Raw genomic sequence first — 22,588 nt, 5'->3', positions numbered from 1 at the left:
GCTTAGGTGTGTGCCAGCCGCCCTCTCTGTGCAAGGGAGGTCCCTTGTGTCCTTTTTTTAGTCAGAAATTAAACTTAGCAGAAGGAGGACATCTAAAGGGAAGAGCTTACAGACTCATGAGGTGGAGTAGAGAGAGAAGGACACACTCACCTGTGAGAAGGGAAACCACACTCTAGCTTGAAGGTAAAATTCTTCCCTGTTATAGCCTATTTGAGCATCTGCTTGGTTTTATAACCTTTGGTCTTGATTAAACACTTGCAGTCAAAGAAAAGGAATAATGGCAAATAAAGTGGCCTAATATTTATGTTATTTGCTCGCAACAATAATTCACTCCATATTCATACTTATTTAACTCCTATTAAATACCATGAAAAAAAGCAAAAAGTAGAGCAGCAGCCTAGAGATGGACAGTATCTCTGCAAAGTCTGCAGAGATCCAGTCAGGTTGGACGAAGAAAAAAATCTCTAAGATAACTAGTAGGAGGACTATTTGAATATGGGATTTAGGGAAAAAGGTCAAAAGGAAGGCCAGATTGGAATGTAGCCGTCCCTGCAGTTTACATCAATGTTATAGAAGTATTGTCTTCAAAAACATTAGAACAAAACTTAGACACACCAATTACATCATCATATTGTAGGGATGTCTTTTTCTTCCTTTGAAACAAAGAAGACTGTAAGTGTTGAGTGGAATATATTTTTATTTTTAAGGGGTTATTTTAAAAGGCATTTTAATCTCCAATGTCTCTACAAGCATGCTTGGTGTGAGGTTGCTTCTAGTCAATGATTCGATGCAATCAACTGGTTTTCCTTAGATTAATTAGAAATCTGAACCAATCTGACTGTAGGATCTGGTTGAATTCTTTATGTAAAATGCTTGAGATGGCATGTGTTGTGAATTGGCACTACTTAAATAAACTGAATTGAATTGATAATTGATATTTTGGTTGACAGTTAAATTAGATATTTTCTTTCATCAGACATGGCTGCACCTGCCTAGCAGATGAAAAACACAATCAGTAACAGGAGTTCAGGTGCAGCTGGGGAAGTGGTTTGTGATGTTTGCAATTAACCATGGCAGAAGGCTAAGAAGGCCTGCCTTGTGTGTCTCACCTCCTATTGCTCAGGCCACTTGGTAAACCATTCAGCTGAAAGGCTGAAGGGTCACAAGCTGGTGGAACCACTGCAGAACTTAGACGCAAGGGCCTGTCTGATCCACGGACGTTCACTAGAGCTGTACAGCAAGACGCAACAGAAAAGCATCTGTATTCGATGTTTAGAAGTAAGTCAGGAGGAAATTGTCTCCAGCGAAGAGGCATGGTTTGTCTCCAGCGAAGAGGCATGGCTCGAAAAGAAGGTAGTTTCTACTTCCTGACTCATTCGTTACAAGCTTTTAAACCATGTTGATGTTTGTTAAAGAGTAATAAGAAGGGGATTTTGAAATAAAAACCAGTTAAAGAAAAAAATATATGTTCAGTGTTGGCCAAAAGAATTGCACATTTTGTTCTCCAGACTCAACTTCAAAACACTAAGAGAGAATTAGAAGAGAGGATTGAAATAAGAAATAAGAAAAAAGACAAAGATGGACGAGATAACCACATCTCTAAAGGAGAGCAAGGTACGTACTGTGTATGGGGGCAGAGAAGCAAACATGTTGATGCTAAACATATTAACCAATCAAAGCAGTCTTTTAACTACCACTACATAGCTAGTAACTCATAGCAGCCACATCCTCTGAGACTGACCAAAAAAATGATGGAAGGAGTGGCAGCCTAGTGGTTAGGGCATAGAGCTTGGAATCTTGAGTTCGAGCCCCACAGATTGCCACTGTGGCTCTCTGAGCAAGACCCTTGACCCCACACCGCTCCCTGGGCGCCACACGATGGCAGCCCACTGCTCCCCAAAGGGATGGGTTAAATGCAGAGATAAATATCTCCAATGTGAGATCAATAAAGTTCAATTATTATAATAATTATTAAAACATTTAAATTAAGGATCAGCTCATTTTCTTCCACAGGCCAAATCTATATGCATTGCCTGCTCTTTAATTTATAAAAGGCTTAAAAAGTTCTTACCAACATATTGAATGGTAAAAAAGGATCCAACAATAAAACATTTGTTGGCACTATATGCACATCTTGTGTTTTTATTTGTAGTTTTTTTTTATCTGTATGGCCCTGGAAATTTGAAAGATTGAGTTTATTTATTCAGCATCTACATTATCTCCAGCTATATTTAGGAAGTTTTGACTGTCCAAATCAATGCTTTAGTCTTTCTTCTTGGAGTTTTGTGTGTTGTAAGTGGTCATACTAGCTCTTGTGTAATAAATAAATAAAAGTACCAAATTGTAATTTAATTGTTTTTGTAGAACTGTGGCTACATTCAAGCAGCTGGTCCTTGTAATGACCTAGGGATCAGTAAAAGTGGGAAAGTTCACATCTTCTGTTGGCCTGATTCAATTTTCACAAATTCTTGTTTTCCATTATAGTTTCAGTTTCACACTACTGTGCATGGAACATTTTATTTTGTTGTTGTTTGTTTTATTTTAATGGACTTCCTGATATCTGGAAATATGACATTAGTGAAGTTTAGCTTTATGTTCTTCAGCAAATGCTGGCAGGGGAGTTCTGCTTTTATGTAGCCAGCACTTCTCTGCTATCATCGTAGCATCCTTTTTTGTATTTCTTTTGGGTTGTTTGTCACATTTCACACCAAAATATGTTTAATCAGACAAAGAATCCACCTACTTTCTAAGATGGATGAATGATCAATACAGAGATACATTTTGCCTTAAGTGCCTGAAAAGGTTTAAAGCTTACTAAGTGTGTACCTTTATCTTTATGTCTATTTTTCTGTTTTTCCTGAAGTATCCTTTTGTTCCAGTCCATGATGACATGATGGACTGGACAGACGTGAAACTTGACAGCACTCTGTCTTTTGGCTCCATGAGAGAAATCTCAACAACAATGCTTAGAGATATTCAGCAGGAGCTGAAGAAGCTGGACTCCTAATACTAAACTTGTGGTACGAGAAATATAAAGAATCTGGCTAACTGATATCTTTTTTTTTTTACAGAACTCAAAAGACTTCAGAAGTTTTCAGGTATAAAGCATGTTTTTCTTCTCCTTCATGGTATTTTCTGACTATTATACATAACAGATGGCTCTTAACCCATTTTAAATTTGACCTAACAGTGGACGTATAACTAGACGCACAGACAGCACACCAACACCTCATTATTTCCCCTAATGGGAAAGAAGTCAAAGATGGAGGCGAAAACCAGGAAGTAGCTGATTCACCTGAGAGGTTCGATTTCTTTGGCAGTGTTCTCGGACTCAACAGCTTGACTACTGGAAAGTCATACTGGGAGGTGAAGGTCAACAACTATGCAGCCTTGATGGATCCACCTATTCGTCTTACCCTGGAAGAGAAACCAGAGACAGTCGGGGTCTTTGTGGATTATGGGGAAAATCTCTTGTCCTTCTATGATGTGACAAACCAGTCTCATATCTACTCCTTCTCTAAGTGCTCATTCAGTGATGAGCTTTACCCATATTTCAGTCAACATATGAAAAAGCAGATCAACTATGAACCCTTGATTATTTCAAAAGTAAAAACTTATTAGATTGTCTCAACTTCAGGTTTTCATTTGTAGGAACTGCAACTTTATGAGTAAAAGTGGTAATTTGCTATTTAACTGGTTTAGAATTCAACTTCAGCACACTTTCATTAAGATTTATGTAAATGTGTATGGAAATGGGCAAATGTGAGCTGCAATCTAGGTTCAAAGATCAAGGTGTACTTATTATTCACTAGAGTTAATTCATAGTAAAGCTTACGGTAAAGCTTAGTGTTCTACACTTGAAAAGTGTATTTGTGAGTTTGTCTTAAAAATTTTTAATTTTGAAATACATAAAGCCAGTGCATATATTGTATAATTTAGGACCATATAGAGTAATTAGAACCATGTTTTATCACTTAGGGTTATAAACCTATGGTTGGGGTTGATTGAAAAAAAGAAATTTCTCATCATCGGGATTTGCTCCGTGATAAGAGGAAATCTTACTTGGCGAAGAACAGTGGTGAAAATTGGAAGTTCAGTTTAATATAATAAAACTCTGTGAATAGCTCCGTCTGAAATAAATTAAAATAGTTGTTTTAATGGTTTTTCTGTCAGATATGTGGCAGTAATGTTTGGTTTATCTAAAGGTTTTTATCTGTTACTGTGTAAATGGGTTTGGCTGTAATTTAAGGACAGATTCTACATCTGCAGTGTGGAGACTGTAAATCTGATAGGAGTTTAATTTTTTTATTGTTGTTTTGCACAATATGCTTAACTAAGTATTTTTTGTTGTTGAATATTAGAGATTTTGCAGATATATTTTGTAGATACATTGTTTAGATTTGCTTATATATTTCTAACCCTTTTATAGAATAGAACAGAAAATCCCTTTATTGTCCCACAATGGGCAAATTTACAGCAGCAGAAAGATTATTGAAATGGTCACACAAATGAGGACCTTAGAAAAATGTATAAGAATAACATAATAGGGAAGAGTTAAAATATAAACAAAATTCTGTAAAGTGTTTTAACAATATACAACTGGAGAATTAATAACCAATATGCAGCTATGGACATTTTTACAGTAATGGATATTTGAAAATAGCAGCAACATCAGAGATGTGCAAAATGACAGCAGCATGTTATTTAACTGACTAAGGTTTCTATCATTACATTTGATTTTATTTGTTCCTGCTCCCGGTGGTTGGAATCTTTATTCCACTCTGGATTCTTCTGAGTGTAGTCTTTGTTCACTTTAACATTTAAAAAAATAAATAAATAAACAAACAGTTTTGAAAACCTCGGTATTCATTATTTTCCTGCTTTGTGTGTCAACTTTCACGGTTGCTAAGCAACAGAGCATACGGCGGTAAAACCCGCCGAAGGGTGCACCTGTTTGAATTTACAGCCAAAACTCTTCCGGCCTCCTTATTTTCAAGGACTTCGAAGGATCCAGTCTAGGTAGACCGCGTCCTTGGAGGATGCAGCCCAGGTTTTCGAACAGAGCCTCTGATTAAGAGCAGGGCTGCCCGCACTGACGCGGCTCAGGGATTACGTCACACGGAGCGTCGTGCGCAGTGAAATCAGGACATTTCCTCACTTTCTAAAAAAAACCCGGGACGCCCGGGACAGGACGTGAAATACGGATATGTCCCGGGAAATACGGACGTTTGGTCACCCTATTGAAAGTATTCAACCAGTACAAATTTCTGAGATTTTGTTTCTGTCTTCCTGGTTGTCTTTTGGCACAGAACTATAAACCGACACTTATAAACAATATGAACACTGAATTTTCCAGTAAAACAGGCTTCACAGTAAGCTGTACAAAGAACTATAAACCAAAAACGTCCTTTTACTTCCAATGAAAAACCCTCTGGGCAAGTGGAGTACTTGATCTGTTACTAAACATCCAACATGCCCTGTCACATGCAAACAGATAATTTGGTTGCTTAGGTGTGTGCCAGCTGCCCTCTCTGTGTAAGGGAGGTGCCTCTGTGGCCTTTTTTATCAGAAATGAAACTTAGCTGAAGGAGGAAATCCAAAGGGAAGAGCCTGCTGAGAGAGAAGGACACACACACCTGTGAGAAGGGAAACCACACTCTAGCTTGAAGGTAAAATTCTTCCCCGCTATATTTGTTTGTAAATTTGTTTGCTTTTGCTTCTTGTTTGATGGCTGAAAAAGTGAAACATCAACACATGTTACTTCTGATTACACAACCCTCTAAAGTGTATTTTCCATCTGATATACGCGAATCTGCTTGGTTTTATAACCTTTGGTCTTGATTAAACACCCTGTTTAAAGTTGCACTAAAGGTGTTTCACTTTCTGAGCCGTATATCAGAGTTTGACATGTATATTATGCACTACTTTCTTCATCTTGAAAGGAATAATGGCAAATAAAGTAATCTAATACTGTTTTTCCTGAATTTCCTGCTGCAAACATGTTATTACTGTTCTAAAGAAAGACATGCAGTCCTTAAACTGCATATTCATAACAATCTTAAGCTGACAAAAATGTGTTCATTACTCAGCGAATATATGCAAGGGTGTAAAACTTTATTTTCCTTCTCTCACAAACCCAGCGCAGCACATAAAGCACAACAGGATAAATACTTTGTGTCTCTCAGTGGCAAGTAGTAACCTTTGAATCTCATTTGTTTACTCAATGTCCCAGTTTTTCAGGTTACACTCTGCACACACCAAGTCATTTTATGTCGAATGTTAGGTGTAAATCATTATCAAATTATCTAAAACTTGCAGCCTTTAAACTGAGAAATTGAATCACTTTTAATTCGGTTTATGTATGCAGTGGTGTAATAACAGTAATATTATCTTTAGCACTAAGATACAAATATATCAGCCAAATCTTTCCGCAGAAACAGTTAATTAAATAAAACAGACCAACCAAACAGATCAATTCAGAGTCAGGTTCATATGCTACTATTTGATCCAAGCAGTTAAACATTACATTCAAACCAGTTTATCAATCAAATTGTTAAAACTTAACTGCAGATGACAGATATTTATGGCTCATTAAACTTTTTGAAGCAGTTATTACCTGTTATTACTTGTTCTCACAAAGCTAAAAAGTGTGTATTTGTATTCCCTTTTCTCTGACACACCAAATAAAAAACCCAATATAATTGTTTTATAAGTCACATATCTATTAAAAAAAGAGTAACTCTGGTAAATAATTATACCTCAGTGTTAACCAAGCTGTTGATCGATCATTTTTAACTGAAAGCTTTTTTACAAAGTCTCTCTCACACATTTACTCACAGGTGTTTGCTTTTAGGTGCTTGTATGATGACCAACTCTTACATAACGAACAATTCATACAGAAATGCATTAATGATTAATAAAAAACATAGGCATACAAATGAATCAGTAAAAAAACATAAATAAAAGTACACATCAATTCAATTATACAATGAGAACAAAAACGTATAAATATGATCTAATAGCTTATATACTTATTCCTCTTCATAATGATTAACTCTTATTTTTATATCATATTTTTTCGCTTTATATATAATTACCTGCTTTTAATATCTGTACATTTCTGTGTACCCTTATTTTTTATCTGTCTTTTTTATAATTTCACATTTCTGTGTTAATTTCTGCCTCGTTATGTAAATGAGGAGGGGGCGGTCTTAAGGGAACAGCTTCTGCCTATTGGTTAGTTAGACTGTATAAAGTATGCATGCAACCAGACCAGCCAAAGTCTACAGAGATGGCTTCCTACCATGAGGTTATCAGTTAGCTGAGCTGAGGTATTTAGCTGCTTTATGTGAAAACAGTGATTGAATTCCTGACTTTTTTTCGTTTGGCTACTCTAACAGAACATGTTACAGATAATCAGAACACAAAGTAAGCTACAAAACTCTCTTTATCAAAGGCTCAAGAATAATCTGGCACTATTGGCTGGGAAACCTGGAGCTAAACAGAAAACTGGAACAGGTGGATCTGATGAGGGCAGTTAGACAGGTGAAGGAAATTAGCAATAAAGTCAGCCATCAGCGCCAAAATCATGATGATGCAACCTGTATCTCACCTTTTCATGACAGTCTGAACAAGACAGATCCGTTTTTCCAATGCAACCCAGGCCGCTTGGCTATGTGGTCCTAAATCTGATATCAATCTGATCTTTTCAAATCGTCTGAACGGTCAGGTCCCATTCATCCGATGTTGATGCCATTAATACTCACCTGACAAAGGTCCCTATTCTGCATCATGCTATGCAGATGTGTGACAAAAAACAGCAACCATAGCAGACGATAATGTAATAATGTTTTTCTTAAGCTTTATTTTCAACCTTCTTGAAAAAAATGTGTTCTCAATGGCTGAGGATGGGAAAGACTTCAAAGATTGCAAATGCGCTGCAACACTACCATGTATGTTTACTTCTCTAAACACGTAGCAGGTTTGCTTATGACGTGATTGTGTCCTCTACTGCACATGCAGGACATATATTTCTAACGTGAACAACCATGCAAAAGAATCAGATAAAAAAAATGGGGGATTGAGCATTAAGGCCTGCAATTGTAAACATAGCCTAATCGGCTGCATACATTGATGGCTTTAATTGGATGTTACCCTCGATCATCCCTGACAGAAATCACAGCCTTTGCTTCAGGAGTAGCAGTAAATTATGTCTCCATCTCCTTTCTGACCAGTTAGGGGGGAGAAGGATGTTTAACAGTTGTTAAAGCAGGACTGAAGTATACCATTAACTTAATTGTTTAGTTAGTGAGTTACAAGACAAGATTAAGCTTATTTTCCCCTGTGGTATCATGTATGAGAAGGTTTGCCCAAAATGAGGATAATCTGAAACTAGCTATACATAAACATTAATGCCAAGTCTTCAACAAGTAAACAACTCTGGGGTCATTTCTAGATGTCTGATTACAATAATAAATGTTTCAATTTGATGCTTGAACATCCCTAGAAGAGCTCTGCTGCAGCGGAGCACTAAAATATTCAATAGTTTGTTGCACAACCACATGCTGAGTCGTACATATAAAAAACGCATAATTAAATAATATGTGTAAAACTGATGATATTGAATAAATACAATTTTTGACAATTTAATTGTGTACTTATATATTCATTGAGATTTTTTTTTTCCTGTATCTATTTCTGTATTTATTTTTACTTATGTCCTAGTTGGTTGCCACTAAATACAACTTAAATAAATTAGTATAGTTTAGTTTACATTAACAGTGTCATTTAATATGTGTTTTTTCTGCTACTGTCTTTCCTTTTCTCTTTTTATTTGTCTCTTTCTGCAAATATCCAGAGTGTTATGTTACGAATTTTGTTCAACAATTGTGGCAATCAAAAAGGAGTTATTTCAAATGAATATTTGTAAAAAAAATAAATAAATAAATAATAAAAAAATAAATCCAGGAACTAAAATTTTGAAACAATTCTTAAATGGAAAAAAAGGTTTTGGGAGTAGCTTTTCTAATTGCATTTTTTAAAGTTATTATTTACTTTATTTTGGGGGCCCGCTTTTCACTCTGGAGTGAGGAGCAGAGACACATTTCTATTGGTCTGCATGGATGATAGCAAAATATTTATATCAGTCCTATCAGTCCAAGCGTTTGTATTATTATTAAGGAAAGAGAATGTAACCACTGAAATTAAATTCTAAAAGCATTCTATTAGTTAAACTGAAGCAAAAAAAAGCGAAACTTGAAAAAATAATCTGAGAAAAGAAAATGTGAAAACAAAATAAAAAATTAGAATTGAATAAATAAATCTGAGAGAACAGCAGTAACTCTCAAATTCTTTCTTTTGCTTAATTCTTTTTCCTTTCTTTATCACATTTGGTTCAAATTTGAATTAACGAAATTACTGAATGTTCTTTCATTACAAGAATAAAAAATAGAAATTCACTCCATATTGATCCATTTTTATGGCAACCTGAACCTTGAAAGTGTTGAAACATGTCAAAAACATTTTGTTAAGTGAGATATTTTCTTTCAGCAGACATGGCCAACGCATCTGTCCAAACCAGTGACTTCTCCCTGGAGAAGAATCTAACCTGCTCCATCTGCATGGAGATATTCAGTGATCCGGTCACTACGCCTTGCGGTCACTCTTTCTGCAGTAAATGCCTGGAGTGCAGCATCTCTGTACATCATGTTAATGACATGTGTCCTCTTTGTAAGAAACATCTCAGTAAAGCTCCTGATGTTAACATTGTGCTGAGAGATATTGCCCAGCAAATGAAAACCACAATCAGCAACAGGAGCTCGGGTGATGCTGGGGAAGTGGTTTGTGACGTTTGCACTGAGCCGAGGCAGAAGGCTAAGAAGTCCTGCCTTGTGTGTCTCGCCTCCTATTGCTCAGATCACTTGGTAAACCATTCAGCTGAAAGGCTGAAGGGTCACAAGCTGGTGGAACCACTGCAGAACTTAGACGCAAGGGCCTGTCTGATCCATGGACGTTCACTAGAGCTGTACAGCAAGACGCAACAGAAAAGCATCTGTGTTCGATGTTTAGAAGGAAGTCAGGAGGAAGTTGTCTCCAACGAAGAGGCCTGGCTCGAAAAGAAGGTAGTTTCTACTTCCTGACTCATTTGTTACAAGCTTTTAAACCATCTTGATGTTTGTTATACAGTAAAAAGGATAAACTGTTTAATGTTGGCCAAATGAATGCACTTTTTTCCCCTCCAGACTCAACTTGAAAACACAAAGAGAGCATTAGAAGAGAGGATTGAAATAAGAAAGACAAAGATGGAGGAGATAAATGCAGCTCTAAAGGAGAGCAAGGTACATACTTTATATAGGAGCAGAGAAGCAAACGTGCTGATGCTGAACATATAACCCAATCAAAGCAGTTTCTTAAATAAAATTACAGGGCTATCAAGTCATAAAAACCACGTCCTCTGAGACTGACCAAAAAAATTATGTTTGGTGAAACAAAAACCTTTAAAGGATCAACTCACTTTCTTCAATAGCCTGCATCTCAATAAACAGCGATTGCTCTTTTACAATGTATTAAATTTATTAAAAGCTTAAAAGGTGCAAAAATGTTTAAGATATGTGTTTGCCATAACCGTCTTGTGTTTTTTTATGTAGGTTTTTTTTATCTGTATGGCCTGGGAATTATTGAATTATTGAGTTTTGTTGTTCTGCATCTACATTATCTCCAGCTGCTTAAGACGTTTTGACTGTCAGAATCAATGCTTTAGTCTTTCACCTTGGAGTTTTAAGGGCTATAAAGTAGATCTTCTTTTGAAAAATAAATAAAAGTAACAAATTGTAGCTTAAATGCTTTTGTAGAACTGTGGTTACATTCAAGCCGCTGGTCCTTGTAATGATCCCAGGATCAGTAAAAGTGGGAAAGTTCACATCTTCTGTTGGCCTGATTCAATTTTCACAAACTCCTGTTTTCCATTATAGTTTCAGCTCCACACTACTGTGCATGGAAAGTTTTTTGTTTTAAAGGACTTCCTGATAGTTTAAAATTTGGCCTACTAAAATAAGGTAACGGCGTTAGTTACTTTCAACGCCGTTACTCCCATCACTGTCTGTAACACACATTTTTTAACAATGCAATCTGTTTAACTAAATATGTAAAAGAGAAATTATAAAGAAAGTAAAATTTTCAATTGTAAAATCTGTAAAAAAGTTTGAAAAAATAGATTGAAAAATACAAAATATGAATAAAAAAATACATTTAATCTGATAAAACATCAAAGTTACTCTTGTTTTTCAAAGTCTTATGGATTGCATTTTGTTTTTATTTTCATTTACATAATATGTTTTTTGCTTGCAACAATAATAGAGCAAATTTCACTCCATACCTTTAAATCTTATTAATGAAAGAGTCATCATTTTGGGGCTTGCTCAGATGATGATGTTTAAAAGCATCTCATATCTTCAAAAGATCTTTAGTGGTAGGAAATGAGGAAGCATGTTGGCGATATTATGGGTGACACCAATAAAGTAGGCTACCATAAAAGAGTGGATAAAACCATAGAATAAATGGGATGTAACCTGATGTGAAAGAAAAAACTTAAATAAAACTTTTTTAATTGTTTTTTTTTGTCATTTACAGGACCTAATTGAAAACGAGTGGTGGGACATAGAGAGTGTTTTTTCTGCTCTGGTTGTTATTGTGGAGGCAGCCCAGCATAAAGCTCTTAAGCCACTAGCGAATAGGCGGGATGAAATGGAGGAAGATGCCAAAAATCTGAAAGAGGAGCTGGAAGGAGAAATAAAAAAAATAGAGAAAACAATCTCAGAACTAGATGACGTCTCAGGGTTTGAAGATCACATCCTTTTCTTACAGGTCAGAGGGAAACCATTTTAGAATTATAAACATTGGTTTTAGAAGGTATAATGAATGATCAATACAGAAATACATTTTGCCTTAAGTGCCTGGAAAGGTTTGAAGCTTAGTAAGTCTGTACCTTTATCTTTATGTCTATTTTTCTGTTTTTCCAGAAGTATCCTTCTGTTTCAGTCCATGATGACATGAAGGACTGGACAGACGTTAAACTTGACAACACTCTGTCTTTTGGCTCCATGAGAGAAATTTCAACAACAATGCTTAGAGATATTCAGCAGGAGCTGAAGAAGCTGGACACCATTGGTAAGTGTTAACTTGTGGTAGGAGAAATATAAAGAATCTGGCTAATCGATAGCTTTTTTTTTTACAGAACTGAAAAGACTTCAGAAGTTTTCAGGTACAGCATGTTTTTCTTCTGCATAATGGTTTTTCCCAAATATCATATATAATAACAAATGTATCTTAACCCATTTTAAATTTGACCTAACAGTGGACGTAGAACTAGACGCACAGACAGCACACCAACGCCTCATTATTTCCCCCAATGGGAAAGAAGTCAAAGATGGAGGCGAAATCCAGGAAGTAGCTGATTCTACAGAGAGGTTCGATGTCTTTGGCAGTGTTCTCGGACTCAACAGCTTGACGACTGGAAAGTCATACTGGGAGGTGAAGGTCAACAACAAGACCGGATGGGATCTAGGTGTAGCAAGAGGCAGTGCAGGCCGTAAAGGAAAACTCAAGCTCAGCCCAGATCATGGTTACTGGGTTCTGGTACATTATGAGGAGGAGAACTATGCAGCCATGATGAATCCACCTATTGGTCTTTCCCTGGAAGAGAAGCCAGAGACAGTCGGGGTCTTTGTGGATTACGAGGAAAATCTCTTGTCCTTCTATGATGTGACGACCCAGTCTCATATCTACTCATTCACAGACTGTTTATTCAAAGATGAGATATTCCCTTATTTCAGCCCACATTATAAGCAGGATAAGATGAACTCTGAGGCTTTGGTTGTTTCTAATGGAACACATTCGGAAATGGGCGAAGTTTGGAGGAGTTTTTGCTCCATTTGTCTTTAACCAGAATATCAAATGTTTCTGATTTAAGAGGTAATTTTACATAATGAAAAATTGGGGGAAATAACTATTTCTAAAAAATATAGCAACAAAAAAACAAATGTGTGATTTTTTTGGGGGTCAAATTTTGCAAAATTGTTTTTGAAAGAAAGTTTTTTTTTATTACACCTAAACTCTATTTCAATTCTATAAGCTTTTAACAAAACATCTTAATGGATTACAATCCACATCAAACCACATGCTAACTTGCTGTGTCCACAGTAAGCTTAAACTACCACTGATGGAATCCCTGTCATCCTTTCCTACTGTTACAACCAACCTTCAAATAACCAGTCCTGTACTCATGTACAGTATGTAAACGAGAACATACAATGGCATAACTATCGGTAAGCAGAGTATGCAGTTGCTTAGGGGGACCCGACCTCTTAGGGGCACCATCACTGACACCTGGTTGGCCCCCTACACAACTGTGGACTAGGACCTCCTTTGCAGATGTAATGGTGCGAAAAAATTTTAATAACTGCGTATAGTTCATTAGACGGTTGGTAAAAAATACACACATATAATATGTTTTAAACCGCAATAAAGATATAAAAAAAAACACTTTATTTGATTATTTAATTTTTTACAATATGACTTGGAATTGTGTGTAATCCAGAGCATAGATTAAAATCATAATCTATGATTGATGCTAACTACAATGTGTTAGCGACAATGGATGTCAAAAAGAGACACTTAAGCGGATTTCAGAAAAGAAAAAGCAAAGAAGAATGGAAAAAAACTTCCCAAAATAAACACGTTCTTTCAAAAAACCGAAGAGGCAGAGGTGGATGTTGCTGCTGCAGTGAGTCAAGATTGCGACCAAAAGAAGAATGGAGAGAGCGTGGGTGAGGAGGGGGACTGTGAAGCTCAAGGTAGCCCGATAAGACTAATTTTACAGCAGAATATACTGAGTATATCCATGTCTGGTGAAGGTGAAGAATGATTAAATGATGAAGTGTGTATGTATGGGGCACATTTGGGGTTGGTTGTCTACGGCAGGAGCGGCGGCGTGGGGGATGTACATATGGGGCCCACCCAGATAATGTTAGTTACGGGCCTATTGTTGTGTCGTTACACCATTGAGTAAATATCATCTTTCTTTGTTGTACCTTTGCCACAAATAAAATAAATACATTGAATTAAATAAAATTGTATACTCTTTGCAGAAACCTTATATTAGGCAATTTCTATTGTAATCCTGGTTTATATTTATATATAATATTTTTTTGAACATTAAATATTATCATCTCCTATTAAACCAAAATCCATGAAATTAAGTTAATACATTAATTTAAACTAAACGTAGCTTTTTTTGCAAAGAGTATTTTATGAACTTTAAAAAAATTACATGTTTGCAATACTTACCATCTTATTTTACATAGAAAAAGAAGAAAGGAAGAAGTACACAACTAGTAACATTTCTGTGTGGAAAACAGTTCAAAACGATCATGTGAAGTGTGTGAAGTAAAGGTAAACATCTGAAAAAGAAACAAACACATTAATAAAACAGGTTTAGTGAACAGTATTTCTTATTTTTCAGTAAGTTTGCTCATATGAGTGATAATCCTTTTCACCTTCTTCTCCAGTGTGTGTTTTACACAGAGAGATCTCTGGAAGTATAACGACCCCTATGTGTAGTTTATTTGGTTCATTGTACATATCTGCATGTTACAAATATAACCGAGAATATATTATTTATTTATTTATTTATTGATTGATTTTTTTAACCAAGAATTTTAGGTTTGTAGAAAATTATTTTAACATTTCATCACCACATTTTTAAAATCAGACTCTGCTTGGGGTCTTGGCTCCTCATTCACTTGCCAATGATCTTATTTGTTCAAGAAACCAGAAAATCTCCAAAATACAGACACAATAGGTGTAATCTAATCACCAGTCTGCTCCAGGAATTGGTTCATTTCAGTTAATTCACTACGTTGGTCTTTAAATGTAATTTTACTAGTAACTCAAAGCACAAACACTGTACAGTAAGCACCTATTGTTGATGCAAACATACTATACTACTATGAATTTATAACTGTCTTCCTGGCAGGCTGAGATGGACATAGTTGGTACAAAACTCTTGGTTGCAGATGGCTTTATACTGTACCTGAAAAAAACAAACACAAAAGTGGTAAAAATTATGAGGGCAAAGAAATTAAATGAACCTACATCAACCTTGTCTTGTCTTAGAGCATATCTACCTATATAACCTGTGCATGATGAGCAAGCATGAAGCAACAGTGGTGAGGAAAATCTCCCTATTGGGAAGAAAGCTCTGGCAGAACCAGGCTCAACATGGCCGGCCTTCTGCCAGACCGGTTGAGATGAGATAGGGAACGCAGTAAGAGTCCGGAAGGAATGACACACTGATGAAACTTTAGCTATGATAGTAGAGAAGGGGATGGAAGTGGGTTGAATCGGGGTCATCTGAACCGAAGTCCAACATAGCATGACCGCTGCCTGCACGTTAGGCACCTTCTATGAAATGTGAATTGGAGTCCCTTTTAAAATGAACTATGGATGTTGATTGGCCCATGACGGAGGCAAATAGTAATTGTTTCCTCAGTTGAACTTCTGCCTAGGGTCCATAATAATAACAAGACCTGAAAATTTTAGGTTTTGTATTTAGTTGAATTCTAAATAAAAATTTGGTTTCTAATGTTTCTCAAAAAGGGTGGCTCAGGTTATCCTGAGCTATCTCTACAGTTATGCTGCTATAGGCTTAGACTTCTGGAGGACATAGGGACCCCGATTTCATCATTCTGCTTCATTCTCTCTCTGTTCTCCTATTCTGCAGAATCTGTTAGTTCAATCTCTAACCTTCTGCTCTATCTGCTTTTCCTCAGAGTAGCTTTGCCTCGTCTGTTCCTGTTTGGCTGTGATGTCATCCTAGAAAGAAACATCAGCTGTGCTGCTTCCATCAACACCCTTGTTTATAGATGTTGGAGATCGGCCTGTTTTCCAGTGTGGTCCTGTGACTGGGTGGATGTGCTCTCTTCATCCTCTGGCATGGGAGCTGGCTCGGAGCTCGTCTGCCTGGCTGTGTGTTTCCTGGACGGGGCCGCCTTTTACAGCTGCTTTTTGTGTCTCTGCTTCCGTCTCCTTGAACCCCAGTCGTCCTCAGCAGATGGCCGCTCTCCCTGAGCCCCGTTCTGCTGGAGGTTTCTTCCTGTTAAAAGGGAGTTTTTCCTCTCCACTGTCGCTACAAGCATGCTTAGTGTGAGGGATTGTATTTGAGTCAATGAGTTGATGCAATCAACTGGTTTTCCTTCGATAGAAAACTTTGTATCAATTTGACTGTATGATCTGGTTGAACTGTAAAGTGCCTTGAGATGACATGTGTTGTGAATTTGGCGCTATATAAATAAACTGAATTGAATTGAAAATTGAAAAAGAGAGAGCAATACAAGAATCACACACCGGCTCTCTCCGGTAGGAACTACTGCAGCGACTGATTGGATTGGAAAACAGGAGGGATTTTGAGGAAAGTTAAACCCACAGCAGTGCAAGCCTGGCTGACATCAGAACTCCACCAAATTCTGTCAAACCTCACAAAGAAATGGCTATCTGTAGGGTCTGGATCACATTTCAGAAAGGCCAGAAATCAATGTTTTACTCTGCAGTCTGAACTGTATTTATGCAGAAATACAAGAAGTATATTCATCTTAATCAAATATCAGTAAGATTATCTGCACTGGAAATCAAGATAACATGGTTATAGTTTCACCTGTTTTAAAAAAAAATTGTTAACAGTTGTTGGATGGTTGTAAAAGTTTCCTGCTAACTAGCGCCGCAAAATGACCATCTACTTCAGTTTCCTTTATATGCTGATGAAGATTCTACGGAGCCCCTAAAGGGACATGGAGGGGGGGAAAAAAGAACTTTTGCAAGATCCCGCAATGCTTTTGTGAGATCCCACAATAGTTTTGCGGGATCTCGCAAAAGCATATTTGCAACAGTTTATTTTTTCCTCCATGTCCCTTAAAGCTACAGTGTGTAATTTTCAGCGACATCTAACGTCCAGACTGCAGACTGCAGCAACATGAACATCTCCCCCCCACCGCTTCTCCCCCCCAACAGTACGGCGAGCATTACGGGACAAAATGTCTTCCACGACGTCTGCATCACCTACCATCTCAAGTGATGAGGTTTGTTTACATAGATAATTTTACAGATAGTATTTCATTAGGCTGTGTAGGATATAGATTTCATGTAGACTTAAGATAATAAATATACTTACTTTCAAGCGTAATGGGCGATCTCGCAATCGCTAGTTTGTTGGCTCTGCGCTGCCATAGCGCAAAGATGTCTCGCCTCCATGGCTGCGAGACCCGCTCCTATGTAATAATAAATAACATATTCTAAGGCAACGCAAATATTAAGGTTAAGAGGCTGAGCTCGTAGATGATGATAAATAACATAGTTATGTATAATATATTACATTTCTGACTGTATATCCCTGTAATTATTACACACTGTAGCTTTAAGGAGCTCCGTAACATTCTCAGTCATAGTCATACCAAAAAAAAAATACGGAAAAAAAAAATCCAATTTGTTTAATTTTGAATTGAAAAAGCTTCCTGTATGGGAAGTGAAACATCTTCAAACTCGGAAACAAGGTCCAGTAGATATTTTTTTTTTTTTACTTTTTCCTTTCTACAATCAATGCTGAAGTTATGATCCAGTGTTTTCTAACAACAGCTGAAAGAGGTTAACATAAAGTATGTGTTTGATCAGTCTAAAGTTTAGCTGATATCCATTTCTGCTAACACAGACAGATATTCAGAAAAACTCAACATCTGGGGAGACAACAAAATATTTCTTGTAAGAAAAACAACACATTTTTAGACATAGGCTACTGGTATACTGTAGAGGTCTACTCTTGGTCATGCAATGCCTACTGCTTTTTTGTTTTATTTCTGAATGAAAAATATAATTAAAAACAACTAAAAATCTGTAAGTTTAAAAAGGAATAGCACTGACTTCTAAGGTACTGAAGGAAAGATAAACTTCTGAGTAAGCAGGAAACAGCTTCTTACTTGTCAGTTAGCTTGATATGAGCGGAAGTGTTTTACATACTATGTTCTCAGTACGTGTTTCATACAGGAAGATAAGAGACAAAATAGAGACTCTACAGCTGCACACACACTGCTGGTCTGGTCCAGGAATTGGTTCATTTGAGTTCATTTTCAAATGTAGTTTAACACATTTCAAACATGCACTAAAAGCATTGTAAAATAAAAACCACAGTTACTGTTAATGTACTGTACTGGTATAAAACTTGCAAACTATATGCTTTGATTTCAAAAGTGCTTTTTATAGGAGATGGTACAATATCATGTCAACAACATTCACTCATCAGTTTAAACTTCACCCTCTTGGGGTTTATGGCTCAAAAAAACAGAAGAACTGTTATCAAATGTGTGGGAGGAAACAGCTACTTTAAAGACCAAGAAGAAATGCATTTTACCTGTGAATTTATGAACTGATCAATGACAGTCATTCTAAAATAGTTCAAAAACAATATCCTGATAAACCAGACTAAATGTGAGATTAAATGTGTAATTTAGTCTGGCCTCAATGAATGAGACATCAGAAATTGTTGATGAGAACAACCCATTGTCTTTCAAACTATGTACTGTATGTGCCTATTGGCCAACGCTCTGACCAATGAGTGCAACTGGCTGTGACGTAAGCACGGCACAAATACTGGTTCCAAAGCTGATTAAATTGAAAACTGTTCAATAGTTATTGCCATCTTTCTTGTTGTGCTTTCTCCAGCATTGCGCAGCTTCATCGTCAAGCCCTCAAAACCCCACCTGCTTTGCATCCAGAAATTCAAAACACATCTCTGCGTTATGATTGGCCCGCCATTTCTAGGACCTGGGTCATTGATCGAGGCTAGACCACTCGCAGGCAAACATGATTTTGCCCACTGGCGGGTGGGGCTAGTTTACTAGACTAAAAAAACAGACTAATGTCTGGGATAGTGTTGAGTTCAAAGCTTACAGAGTGGCCCAAACAAAAGCCTTGTTATGGCTTCGAAAACATGCAACACGAACAGAAAACAGGTCCAATCCTTGTTGGCCTGCAAAGCCTGATACTGGCCCATGCCTCTGTAAAGGGGAGTCGTTCGGCCTGGGTAAACAGGCGAGATGTTTTGGTCCCCTACATGGCGATGAGGACTGAGATGACAGCAGGCAGGAATCAAATCTATCATGTGTTGTAGGTTTTTGAAACCTGAGTCCACCCCCTCTGCTTAAGGTTGGTTTTTCACCTTAACAGAGATGGCTTCCTTCGCATCCCTTTCAAACCACCCTTCTTCTTTTTCCAAAATGTGAGCATTTTTCTCTTCAAGCGAGTGTCCTATGTCCTTAAGGTGTAGGTGGACAGCAGATTCCTGTCTGGAGGAGGTCGCTGGTGTGTGTTGAGCCATGCGTCTGTGGAAGGTTGTTTGGTTTCTCCAATATAAAGGTCAGAGCATTCCTTTGATCTGCAATCACAACTCAGCTCATCTTAGGCCTGGGGGTTTTGTCTTTAGAAAAAAAAGAAAAAGAAATGTACTGGGATTTTGTGTTTGAAGAAAATTCTCTTCAGTTTTTAAGAGACTTAAGCAACAAATGGAATGGCGATGGTTTTGCATTTAATCTTCTGGCCAATGACAGTATTATAAACTAGTACCCTGGGTTTCAGTTGGAAACTGAAACATGACCTAAAGTTGGAAACCCCACTTATAAGGTTAGAGGTATTTCATTTAGACTTATGTTTCATCCATAGCATGTATTTAGTGTAATGAAATATAAAGGTGCAATTTATTTATCACAATTTACAAGGATTTCATGTGAAAATCTTTTGGGACCATTAAAGTACTTATAATGGAGATACCTATATTTTCATTGCTTGTTTTCTTACCAGCATTTGGCAAATTAACAGCCGACAAATGATAACAGACTTGTGACCCGCAACAAAAATAGAATATAATAGAATAGAATAGAACTTTATTGATCTCACAATGGAGAAATTCACTTGTGACATTGCCTCTTATAAAAAACAGAAGGTGAAAAATGGAGGCAAAGGTGCATGAAGTATATACAGTGCATACATACAGAGGATTGTGAAAAATAAAGGAGAGATTTAAGGGGTGGACATGTTCCCAAGGTCTAGGCTGGGACATAACAATAATTCATGTTTTATAGTTTCTCTTTAAATGACATACCTGTACATATTCATCCATTTTTCAACACTCACTAAAATAAGATAAAAGAAGAAAAACAAATTTAAAGTAAATGTATCTAAAAAAAAAATTATTTAATGGAAGCTGTAATTAAGCCCCATAAATCAATGCGGGGAAAAAATAAAACAAAAAAAAATGTATCATGCTCCTTGTTTTTTATAAACAAGGATACGGTCTTTTTTTTGTCTGTGCCAGCATATGAATTTTACACACAGTTTTCATTTTAAAAGGAATTGATCAAAACACAAACTGTGAACACATAATCTCATTTTAAAACCCATCTGCTCTTGGCAAAATATTTCTCTTCATCTGCATTTTATCTGCATATTACACTTTGGTGACAGCTTCTCTTTCTAAATGCGAGAGGTTTCTTATCAGTATTTTCATCAGACATGAAACCTGCACAGGAAGGAATTCTAAAAGAAGAAGCCAAAAAGGTAAACGTCATGCGAATCAGTTTGTTTCGTTTGATGCTTGAGAAAGATAAGTTTAGAACTGACATCCTGGTTTGACATCTACTAATAATTTTGTGGGGCAAGGCAAAGTGTCTGTAGCAAAGTAAATAATGAAAGCTAAGTAGCTTCTGGTCAAGGATTTTAGTTTTATTCCTATTAAGAACAAAATAAACAACAAAAATATCATTACGTTGGTCTTAATCTAATGAAGGGTCATGGGTTTCAGGATTAGAGTTTTCTAAGATATAGCTGTGTAATAGTTGTTGAAATATATAGGCTCACATAGATCCTATAGAGAAATAAATTAAAAAATCCAATATGAACCTTAATTGAGAGATTAAGGGTTCTGGTGTTATACTTTAACTTACTCTACATCAGATATAGAGTAATCTACTTTTATACTTCATCTAACACCACGGGCCTCACAGCGATTATAATGGAACCTGAGAACAAACTTTTAATGGAATTTTTTTTAAACACAGCTTTTTAATGTCCACCAGGGTACTAATGTCTTTTTGGCATCAAGACAATTATTCTTATTGCAACATTGCCAGACAGGACAATGTTTAAAAAACAAAAATGTTCTATATTGTACAACTCTATGATTAGCCAACAAGTTGCATTAAGATAAAATTATGTTATATTTTAACTATTTTAGAAATCCCCTTTATGTTTTTTTTTGTTTGTTTTTTTTTACATTAGCTATGCCACCAATTAATGCAGCAGAATCATTTACGGTTTGTTTTGGTTTACCTTTTTGATAATTGATATGCTTTTTGATTTTGTGAGTGGCATTAAATGGATCTTGTATGTTTTCTTTTATTTTTTATCAGTGATGCAAAAACTAAAAAGACAGAACAAAAAAGTTTGTTCTGTTAAATAAAACACATTGTCGGCTATTGGTTAAGGGTCTTGGATTTTCCCAGTATCTTTGAAAGCATCAGCGGGCGAAGGAACGGATGTTGAGGTTTATTCATGTTTTGCGCCAGAAATGAAACTGAAAGCACCACAGCATCACGCTGCGCTGACAGTTGGTCTGTTAGCTCTAAAACGGTTCAGGAGGAAGTCTGTGAGGTAAGAAGCACTGATATTTCTGTTAATTGCGTCATTTTAAACCTTTTTATGAGCCCGGGACATGCAGACAGCAGGTCTTCAAGCAGCTTTACTAAAACTTGATCTTTGGGCAAAAACTTTACCTTCAATTTTTTGTTTTAAGCCCTCTTTGCTCCAGTGTTTATTTGTCACTTTTTAAAGATTCAGAACACATTATTTATCAACCAGCAGGAGCAGGTCGCCTATTAATGTGTTCATGTAAAAAAAAAAAAAAAAAAAAAAAGTTGTGTATTCATTTATATGTATGTGTATTTATATGTGTATACATCTTTTTCATCAACTATTTTTCATCGAATAGTTCACTTCCCTTTTTCATGTTAAATTTCAAAAATGCCATTACATTTATATGCAGAGATAACGTTTTGTTGTGAAGGGGTATTACTTTTTCTTTAAGATGCATTTCTTTTGATTAACTTAGTGCTATTCTTTATTTCATTTTGCTGCATCAGATGTTATCGATGTCTACACAACCGGCAGAACATTTGAAACCGCCTTCATTTCCTTTGTTTGTTTTTTTTGTTTTTTTTTAAGAAATGAGTGATTTGTATCTTGTTTTAAAGCTTTGTTTTTTTTTTTTTTTTGCTCTGTTCTTGCTGTCTCTCTATATGCAGTCTGTACAAAAATCTGATGGTGTGCTCTAGGCACCTTTGTCAGGAACATTTTGAGCGTGAAAAAACGGTGTTATTTTTCTGAGCTCATATTTTATTGATAGAACTAATAAAATCCCACCCATAGAGGGACGTTTTGTTGAGTAGATCCTTGAACAGAGGCGTAGCCAGAACATTTCTATAAGGGTGGCCTGGCA

General features: G+C 36.5%; 3 protein-coding genes across 5 annotated transcripts in view; all 3 read left to right on the top strand.

Annotated features, from left to right (window-relative positions):
• The first annotated feature begins 1,578 nt into the window (after positions 1-1,578).
• Positions 1,579-3,621, top strand: LOC119775024 (pyrin-like). The gene is given in 5 exon segments (XM_038272870.1): positions 1,579-1,614; positions 2,208-2,224; positions 2,860-2,999; positions 3,063-3,098; positions 3,191-3,621. Coding segments are annotated over 5 exon segments (660 nt in total).
• A 1,944-nt stretch (positions 3,622-5,565) lies between these two features.
• Positions 5,566-13,528, top strand: LOC119775028 (E3 ubiquitin-protein ligase TRIM39-like). Of its 3 annotated transcripts, none has more exons than XM_038272877.1 (7): positions 5,566-5,669; positions 9,550-10,121; positions 10,242-10,337; positions 11,629-11,862; positions 12,018-12,165; positions 12,233-12,259; positions 12,353-13,528. In XM_038272877.1, the coding sequence occupies exons 2-7, from the start codon at positions 9,555-9,557 to the stop codon at positions 12,937-12,939; spliced, it is 1,659 nt and encodes a 552-aa protein (XP_038128805.1). In that variant the 5' UTR covers positions 5,566-5,669; positions 9,550-9,554; the 3' UTR covers positions 12,940-13,528. The 3 variants fall into 3 exon arrangements, with proteins under 3 accessions (XP_038128805.1, XP_038128804.1, XP_038128806.1); XM_038272876.1 differs by having other exon boundaries at positions 5,578-5,669; positions 9,553-10,121; XM_038272878.1 differs by lacking the exon at positions 11,629-11,862 and having other exon boundaries at positions 5,578-5,669; positions 9,553-10,121.
• Positions 13,529-21,668: 8,140 nt separating this feature from the next.
• LOC119775027 (neurofilament heavy polypeptide-like) overlaps positions 21,669-22,588 on the top strand; it is a 30,294-nt gene continuing 29,374 nt past the window's right edge. Inside the window, exon 1 of the mRNA XM_038272875.1 lies at positions 21,669-21,744. The gene's annotated coding sequence lies outside the window, so the exon portion shown is untranslated. The remainder of the gene's footprint in view (positions 21,745-22,588) is intronic.

Source organism: Cyprinodon tularosa, unplaced genomic scaffold (genome assembly GCF_016077235.1).
Source record: "Cyprinodon tularosa strain WSP-4 unplaced genomic scaffold, ASM1607723v1 ctg844, whole genome shotgun sequence".
Taxonomy (NCBI): Eukaryota; Metazoa; Chordata; class Actinopteri; order Cyprinodontiformes; family Cyprinodontidae; genus Cyprinodon; species Cyprinodon tularosa.
Note: the sequence above shows the minus strand (reverse complement) of the source record. Positions and strands in the feature narration are given on the sequence as shown.

What these genes read in the sequence shown, in the direction of transcription:
- LOC119775028 (XM_038272877.1), top strand. Translation starts at nt 9,555, where the DNA reads ATGGCCAACGCATCTGTCCAAACCAGTGACTTCTCCCTGGAGAAGAAT. An exon ending in AGGCCTGGCTCGAAAAGAAG is followed by an intron (nt 10,122 to 10,241) that starts GTAGTTTCTACT and finishes TTTCCCCTCCAG; the next exon opens with ACTCAACTTGAAAACACAAA. An exon ending in GAAGAAGCTGGACACCATTG is followed by an intron (nt 12,166 to 12,232) that starts GTAAGTGTTAAC and finishes TTTTTTTTACAG; the next exon opens with AACTGAAAAGACTTCAGAAG.